This window comes from Brassica napus, chromosome A10, assembly GCF_020379485.1.
Source record: "Brassica napus cultivar Da-Ae chromosome A10, Da-Ae, whole genome shotgun sequence".
Lineage (NCBI taxonomy): Eukaryota > Viridiplantae > Streptophyta > Magnoliopsida > Brassicales > Brassicaceae > Brassica > Brassica napus.
In genome coordinates this window covers 10244240-10253606 of record NC_063443.1, presented here as the reverse complement: position 1 = coordinate 10253606, position 9367 = coordinate 10244240, and the positions used below count along the sequence as shown (strand labels likewise).

The window sequence follows — 9367 nt, the reverse complement described above, 5'->3', positions numbered from 1 at the left end:
TTCGGATCTGATTTGGATCTCTAAATAACAAAACTTTGAATAATTTGAATATTTAATCAATTTATGTTCGGGTTTGGTACTATATTTTCGGATCGGTATCGGGTCTGTTCCTCGGATTCATTTTGCCAAACCCTAATAATTACATGAAAAACAAATATCAACATATTTTTCAAAATATACATTCGCGCAGGCGCGCAGATTAAATATTAACATATTTTTCAAAATATTTTGCTATCAATTTTGGTTCGGGTTTGGTATTACACTTTCAGATCAAGATCGGTTTCGTTCTTCAGATTTTGATTTTTTTCAAGCACTAATATTAACATAAAAAACAAGTAGCAAAATATTTTTGAAAAATACACCCGCGCGGGTGCGCGGGTTAAAATCTAGTTTTGTTTATTCCTGAAGGGTTGCAACCAATTTCTATACAATATTTGATATAAACGCAAATTGACATAGCATGTCATAAACATTGTTAGAAGACTAACGGACAATCTATGGACAATCTATGGATTGATAAGCATATGCTAATATTAATAAATAATATTTGTGTTACAGGCTCACGAGTGGTTCTGCAAAATGGAACAAATCCAGTGATGCAATCTGACGAACTGTTAGATTCTTGTCTGCATCAAGATCCATCAGACACCATCCTAACACAACAAACCAGTTCCTCTCGCTGTCTCTATTCCGACAATATATTCACCAAAAGATTCCTCAAAGAACACAGGAGAATAACCTTTTGCTTCTACCATTGTTTCTGCATTTCATTACCCATTTTCCATTTTGATTCATTATCTTAATGAGTCCAGACTGATTTACAGGTGAAGTTGCACATGAATTGCCACCACAGTTCAGCTATTATTCAGAGTTTGTTCCTCTTCCTGCTCTGCAAAGAGAATAAAAAAACAAAAAAAGGTTCAAGAAATACCAAACAAATAAAGATCTTTAACACAAGTGGAGTAAAGACAGCAACACACCTGGAGTTTAAAGAAACTCAATTAAGACTTCTGATCTTTTTTTGGTATGGTTTTGAGTTGTATTTGTCAGAGAAAAAGGCCAATGAAGTCGACCCTTCACTGTTTGCTTGTCTTGTTCTGCATAACAGCACAAGTTCAAGTGCCTGAGCTTCTGGAACTGGTTGGCACTCACATCAAGAACTGTCAATGAACCAAGAGAAAACAAAAAGTCTAACTATGATTGCATACTTAATTGCTAACCAGAGAGGTCAATAACAACGTAAAGATGCATACTGTGAATCAGACAAAGCTCAATGAGCTTTTTAGCTGGTTCCTCTAGAGAACAATTACTCTGCACATCCAGCTCTTCACGGTGATAAACTGCAATTTCACCTGGTAAGCAGAAAACAAAATACACGAGAGCCGTAAATATGCAACCAAAGAGAAACAACCATAAGGATTTAGAACGAACCGTGTTACAGAGAAGCAGATGCCTTCTTGCTAAAATTCCTTAGGGAAAGGGATCATATGATTTTACTCTTAAAACTTGTTCTTCTGATGTTTATCCCTTCTTGTGACTCTGCAAGGCCTTCAGCTTCTCCATGACCATTGTCAAGGTTGTGTGTGAATCTTGAGACGAGCTCAAGGATGTTATGAATCCTCTTGCAAGTAAATCTTCCATGATAATATCAGTCCCTGAGAATGCGGTACCTAGGGAAAGTATCCCACTGATGAGAGCTTTGTAAGTAGTCGCATTAGCTAAGAACCCATCTTGCTTCATCTCTTCATAGAGCTTAAACGCAGCTACCATATCACCTTTAGCACAAAGTCCAGTAATCAACACATTGTACGACACGAGATCAAGCTTCAGGCCACAGTTTCTCACGACGGCTCTCAATTCCAGAGCCTCTGTAACGTCACCGTTCTTGCAAAACATGTGCATTAGAGTAGTGAAACTAGCGATAGTCGGAACCAACTTCTTTTTCAGCATGGAACGAAGAAGCAGAGTAGCTTCTTCAGTCTTACCGCATTTTGCAAGCGCTCTCACCATTGCACTCTCAGCTACGTTAGCCGGACATGTCTTAAGCGTTATCATCTCATCATTCAGCATAAACGCAGTCTTTATATCTCCCACTCTGCAAAGACCGTTAAGCAGACCGATGTATTTGGTGCAATCAGGAGATAAACCTTGCTTCGACATAGCGTGCAGAACCATGCGAGATTCCTGGAATCTGTGGTTTCGGTTGAAGACGCTTACAACGGCGTCATAAGTAGTTTTGTCAAGAGAGATTCCTAGTAAGTTCATGACGTTAACTAGATCAAAAGCCTTGCTGATCTCTCCGTTTGCACAACATTTGGAGATTAGCATGTTGAACGTACTCCTATCAACTTCAAAACCTCGGCATATAAAGGCCTTCAAGATTTTAAGACCGATCTCCAACGCGTTGGACTCACACATCCCGAGAATAAGAGAATGGCATGTGAGCTTGTCAGGTAAAACGCCGTTCAGTATCATGGATCTATACAGCTTAAAGGTCGTTGGTATGTCTTTCCTCTTTGAGTACCCATGCAAGAGGATGTTGTAAGTAGTCAGACTAGGTTCCATTTCAGAAAGCAAGTCACTAGCCTTCTCTATTTTCCCCATCCTTGAGTAACCGTCGATCATTACGTTTGTTGTGACAGCATCAGGGGCAAGGCCAAGCTTCTCCATTTGCTCCCGGAAATGAAAAGCAGCTTCCCACTGACCAGCTTTGAACATACCATCCACAAAACATGTATACATCACCTCGTTGGGAAGTAAATTACCTCGAGCCTCAGCTTCCTTAGCAAAGAGTGTGGCAATAACAGTCTTCCCCTTCTTACACAACCCAGAGATTAGACTGGTATACGTATAACTGTCAGGTAGAACGCTTCGCTTCACCATCTCACCAAAAAGAGAGACAGCCTTGTCCAAGTTCCCTGATTTACACATTGCAGTGAGTAGTGTGTTGTACATTACAGTGTCAACAGCTGCAGGAACATCATGGAGGCTTCTCAGAAACTTCTCTGCCTCTTTCAAATGCCCACCTTTGCATAATCCCTTGAGAAGACCACCATATGTGAAGAAAGTTGGGTGATGACCTGCTTTGGTCATCTCATCAAATATAGAGAATGCTTTTAGCGCTTCACCGGAGCTTCCGTACTCGTTGATAAGACAATCAAAGCTAACTGCGTTAGGAAGAACCCCATCACTTGTCATGCAACGGATAAACTCTTCCGCCTCATCCGTTTTACCAGCTTTACATAGCGAAGAGACAAGTACATTGAACGTGAAATGGTCTGGAGTATGGCCCTCAAGGATCATAGCTTCATAAATTCTTAAAGCTTCCTCTAAGAATCCCATCCTGCAGTAATTGTATATCAGCGTTGAGTATATGATGCCATTTGGACTAAGACCAGCTCGGTAAATTCTACACACTATCTCCTTAACAGTTTCAAACCTCCCCACCTTGCAAAATCCATTTATAAGTGCTGAGTATGTGACGATATCAGGATCAACACCATCTCTGCTCATTTCGTTAAGCATCTCAACAGCTTCATCCAATAACCCATTCTTGCATAACCCATCAATCATTCCAGTGTATGTTATTCGCCCAACAGAGATTCCATTTCTCTTCATTCTCATGTAAAAGCCTCTCGCTAGATCAAACTCTGCATGCTTGCACAACCCATCTAAAATTACCCCATAGCTAACTTCAGTAGGAACAAGGCCTTGTGCTTCCATCATATAAAACATCTTCAGAGCCTCTTTAAAGTTTCCCTCACTGATGTATCCATCAATCAAAGCATTGAAAGTAACATGATTCGGGGAAAGTCCAAAGGCTAACATCTCATCCAAAAGCTGACGAGCAATGAGAACCTTTCCTTCATTAGAAAAACCACTAATCAGCGTGTTGTACGTGACTTCATTAGGGTAAATCATCCTCTTCCTCATTTTCCTCAGCAACAAATAGCCTTTGGCACTTCTACTGTTTCTGCACAAATCGTGGATAATCATATTATACGTACACACATCAGCGTCAACCCCTCTCGACTTCATGTGATCTATAAGCTCCTCAGCAGCTTTAAATCTTCCCTTTTTGCAATACCAATGGAGCACAGTGTTGTATGTAACTATCGTTGGTGGATAACCACTCTTCTCCATCTTTTCCATTAGATAACACGACTTTTTAAAGTTCCCTTCAGCACAGAGCGCATTGATTAGGATATTGAAGGTAGCCACGTCGGGACAAATCTTCCTCTTGAGCATTTCCTTCAAGAAAGACCAGACTGACACATCCCCATCACTCTTTACAATGGAACCTAGCATTGCATTACATGTATAGACAGAAGGGTTGAACCCGTAAAGACCCATCAAACGAAATACCTCCAGAGAATCTTGAATCCTTCCTTCTCTCATGTACACACGAATCAAGATGTCGAAAACAGCAGGGTTTGAGTTGCATAGCCTGTACGTGGCCATCAAAGCAGTAAACACAAAGCTTGGTTTGTCACCCATCCAAGACAGCTCCTTCAAGATGTGTCTTGCTGGGTCGTACATTCTAGCTCTAACAAGTATATGCGTAGTGATACAAAACAGTTGAAGGAGATGGTCAGGCTCCAGACCTGGCTGCTTAACTACCCATTTGAGAAACTTCAAAGCTAGCTTCCCGTGAACTGGTCTAAGACGAGCCTGTCTGTAATCCATATGGTTTAGAGATCCCCAACGGTCGATTGTAAGAATGTTGTATATGCTCTTCTCCATATCAAGTCCTGTTTCCGTAGAAACCCAAAAAAGTTCAAATCTTTAGCAAAACCCATCAAAAATATTTAGGAAAAGATTGAGAATTCAGCAAAAGAAACTCACCAGTGACACCAAATGGTTCGTGAGAAGCATAATCATCTCGTTTGGACTGTTTTACGACGCCGGAAGAAAACCCTACTCGGGAGAAACATCCGAGTTTTGAAGAACCGAGACGCAATAGGGAGATTGCTTCGTTTCTGTGAGAAAATAAGCTCGAGAATCCGGACATGGCTGCTTCTTCTTACCGGTCAGTTCAGTTCAAAATGTTTCTCCTTCCTTCCTTCGCCTGTGTTTTTCGCCCCCGCCGGTGGCAAAAGCTGGAAACGTAGTTGGGCCAGTTATAAAGGCCCGTTTTGTATTAAATGGGCTTTTTGGTATAATCCCAAAACACGTGGGTCCCCTAAAAGGATTTGGTGTAAACGAACGGTTGAGATTAAACGGCAGGAGCCGTAGAGTAGGTGAGATGTCGATGACAACTTAAAGTGTTGGCTTGTTCAATTAGGTGAAAGCAACTTCCGAGTCTCACGCCTCGCTTGTTCACGAGTAACACATTACACTATGCATTTCTTTATCATCCTCTAAGGAGTTTCCTTTCCTTAAACATTGCAACAAATAATTAAAATTAAATTGCACATTATATCATGTAACCTTGCAAACAAACAAACAAAGTCGGATTAATAACATTGTATTTTTTTTCTTCATGTGATATATCATGACGAGTCTTATGATTAGAAATGGGAAATTGGAGATATGGGTAATTTGTTGTATCCTAATAAAACTCTCAAACATCTATAAAAATGAAAACTGTAAAAGTTGAATATCAGATCAGTCGTAAAAGAAACATAAAATAATTAATGTGAAAGCGAACGCGGTAGGAGAATCTCTAATTCTGTAGAAACTTCCAGTTTCATTACTGCAAGTAATCTCAGAGCCATTTTCAGCTTCCTTTTCTCATGGACCCACTATAGCCTGTCTCCGTCTTTTATCACTGGTTGTAAGTTACAACCAATAACCTCTCTCCCCCACTATAAATCAGAGTCATAGACTCGTAGCTCATAGACATAGACTCACCGTCACTCCTTACTTACGCAGCACGTCACACTTTCTTTCTTCTTCCTCCTTGAGAAGAAAGATGAGAAAATGTTGACAGAAGAAAGAGAGCACAAGCCGGGATTAGCAAATATAAAGTTTTGCCCTTGTCGGGAGTGTGCTCTCTTTACTTCTGTCACCATCATCATTCTGATGTTATGTGATCGTGTGAGCGTTAGTGGTGTGTATACATGACTTTCTTCAACAAGGTTTCTTCAGTATCAAAGAGGGTAAGTTACTTGGTGTTTTCTTCACTCACAGGCACAGCTTCTCTTTCCGTCAGGGATATGCAAACCAGACCGGTTTATTTTTCTTTCATCAGGCTACAGACATGCTGACCACCAAGACCTATATATGTCTACAACTACTTCACACTCTTCTTCATCAACTTAGAACTAAGGTTTGTCATGTTTATTCTTCTGTACTCAACCATTTCAAATACCCTGATACTAATATTTTTTTTTTTTTACTTGGCTCTTGAGTACTCTGTAAGAATAAACGAGCTTTTTGAACTGGATTCTGAGATGGAGTTTATATGAATACAAAAACCTAATCGTTCAATATAAACTCATTGAACCAAAGGCCACACATTTGTTACAAAAATCAAACGAAAGAAATTAAAAAGAACTTCTACACGATGCTGTCTCCATCATCTTTGGAAACAATATCATCAAGACTTATCAACCCAATAGAGAAAGATAGCGTTGGTTTCATCTTCGGAACCGGACTAGGCTCAACCTCATTGTTCAGTATCTGTAGCACACGTCTCATCGAAGGTCGCTCATTACTATCCGGATGAGCACACTTAAGCCCAACCAGCAACAGCTTCTTCATCATCTCCTCATCGAACTCGCCTCTCAACCTCTCATCCACAGCATCAAGCACTCTTCCTTCACTGTGCAATCTCCAAACCCAATCCACCAAGTTCACAGTCTTTTGATTCTCAGGCTCTTTATCTATCGGCCTTCTCCCGCAAGCAATCTCAAGAATCACCACTCCGTAGCTAAACGCATCAGTCATCTCAGTCGCAGTCCCGTACTGGAGATACTCCGGTGCGAGATACCCCATCGTACCAGCTGTCAACGTCGAGATAGGGCTTTTATCGTGCTCAGTAAGCCTAGCGAGACCAAAGTCCCCAAGCCTCGCGTTGAAGTTGATGTCAAGCATTATGTTGCTTGCCTTTATATCTCTGTGAACCACTTGCTGCTCACACTCATGGTGAAGATAAGACAAAGCCGAAGCCAAACCAATCGCTATGTTCAACCTATGCGACCAGTCAAGAGACACAGCTCCAGTCTCCGACTCCTGATACAGAATCTTATCAAGACTCCCGTTAGGCATGAACTCGTAAACAAGAAGCAACTCTCCCTTCTCGTTACACCAACCCTGCAACTGAACAAGATTCTTGTGCCGCAAGCAAGCAATAATCGAAAGCTCAGCTAAAAACTCCGTCCTCCCTTCCGTCGAGTTATGCCTCGATCTCTTCACAGCAGAGATAGTTCCCGACGAAACAAACATAGCTCTGTACACATTCCCAAACGCTCCTCTCCCAATGACACGACTCGAGTGAAACCCTTTCGTGGCTGCGTAAAGCTCTCTGTAGCTAAACTCTCTAAGGCCTGTGATAAGCTCCGTCTTGAGCTCCTTCTCCGCTTTAACTCCTTTCAACTTCTTCAACGTGAAGTAACCAAACACCAAGAGCGCTAAACAGAAGAAGACAGGACAAGAGATCCCAAGCCCAATCGCGAGACCGTGTCGTTGACGTCTTCCTCCACCCTTAGGTATAGCCACAGGAGCCACAGAGCTACCTGAAACGTTGTGAGGACGGTTAGATTTCGATCTAACCGGAACAAAACCAGACGTCTTGAAGCTCCAATTCTCGATGAGATGAATCTCAGTGCTTCCTTCCGTCGAACCGGAGAACCCTACGTACATCTCTCCGTTCAAGAACGGAGCAAGATCGATGTTTACAGATAAAATAGGCTTCTCTGGCTTCTTCGTTGTAGCTATAGGATCAGTGTAGCTCAAGAAAACGTTTAATAATCGCATATCGTTCTTGTAATCGATCCAAGACGTAATCGATTTTCCGGATTTGAGATCGATCGACGGATCCGACGTGGCGATCGAGTTCAAGCTATCGACGTCTAGCCCGACGTGGTTCCCGCTCGGGTCGTTGAAGTTGGGATCGAGTTTGGTGTCGAATTCGATCGCGACGAAGCGGTTCTTCATGGGCTGGGAGGAGTTCACGAGGCCCAAGAACTCGCCGGGGCTTCCTAAGGTGTCGTTGTCGTGGGAGAGGAAGAAGGAGAGCCCGTCGCCGGAGGAGTCTGGGTTCACGTTTTGGACGGAGAAGGAGAAGTGTGTGGAGAAAGACGCCGTGGTGTTTGAGACTGGATCGTAGAAACGGATTGGTGTGTTGTAGATTACGGTTCCAGAGCTCGTGTCGGGTACGCCTAGCTCGCGTGTTAGTCCCACGACGCCGTTTCGGAGGTGGGAGTCGCCGAGGAACGTGAGGTTTCGGATGGTGAAGGATTTGAATGTGAAGTTTACGTTATCGGAGGAGACAAAGATTGGTTTGGCTATTGAGATAAAGAAGAAGAAGAGAGCAAGAAGCTTTCTTGAAGAAGCCATTAGAGAGAGAGAGAGGTAGTGTGGTGGGAAAATGGATTCGAATTGATATGATGAAGAAGACGAGGGTATATTTGTAATTTTGCTGTAACAACGGTTATCATCAGGAAGGAACCGTATACGGCGTCGTATGAGGGTTCGTTAAGTCAAGTGTGAAAGAGTTTGAGGAGCGGGTCGGGTGGGGCCTGATAAGTGGACGCAAAAATCAAAACTGACCGTTTTAATGGCACACTAGATTTGGACCCGCACAACCGTGCGGGTACTAATTTTCATGTTAATATATATTTTACATAATTAGAATATATTTTTAAGTTACTTATATATTTAAATATTTATATATAATTATTTTAAATATAACAATTTGATAGTTTTCATGCTGTAAGTTAATTTATTACTTCTAATCATCACATATACTTGGTATTTTTTATTATATATATTTTAAAATTATTTTTATTAAATTATTATGATCATGATCGTAATTCAAATCGCTAGATTTTCTTTATCAATATTTTTTTACGTTTATTCATTTAAGATAATAACTATAAATATATATCAATAAAATTTTAAGATAAGTTAATTTTATACATGAATTATCTAATTTACTAATGTTAACCCGTTCTACCAACATATTATATTTCTAGCATAAATTTTTAATGTTTGAAAATAAAATATATTAATTTATCAGTTTAAAATAATTTTACAATATTTAGTTAAATACAATGTTTTATTTTAAAATGATAGGTATAACTATAAAATAGTAAAATTAGTTAAATATAATGTTTATAAAAGATAACTGAGTATATATATATATATTAATGTATAATAACATTAATTTCATTACTAATTACAACTATTTATATACAATTTT

General features: G+C 40.5%; 2 protein-coding genes across 2 annotated transcripts; both read right to left on the bottom strand.

Moving 5' to 3' along the window:
- Positions 1–509: 509 nt before the first annotated feature.
- LOC106397311 (pentatricopeptide repeat-containing protein At5g55840-like) lies at positions 510–5111 on the bottom strand. The gene is made up of 5 exons (XM_013837894.3): positions 4846–5111; positions 1432–4751; positions 1254–1352; positions 981–1160; positions 510–889 (listed from the first exon to the last, which is right to left on the bottom strand). The coding sequence occupies exons 1-2, from the start codon at positions 5009–5011 to the stop codon at positions 1522–1524; spliced, it is 3396 nt and encodes a 1131-aa protein (XP_013693348.1). The 5' UTR covers positions 5012–5111; the 3' UTR covers positions 510–889; positions 981–1160; positions 1254–1352; positions 1432–1521.
- A 153-nt stretch (positions 5112–5264) lies between these two features.
- LOC106371386 (probable L-type lectin-domain containing receptor kinase S.7) lies at positions 5265–9044 on the bottom strand. Its single transcript, XM_013811450.3, has one exon. The coding sequence runs from the start codon at positions 8500–8502 to the stop codon at positions 6502–6504; it is 2001 nt and encodes a 666-aa protein (XP_013666904.1). The 5' UTR covers positions 8503–9044; the 3' UTR covers positions 5265–6501.
- Between the last annotated feature and the right edge of the window lie 323 nt (positions 9045–9367).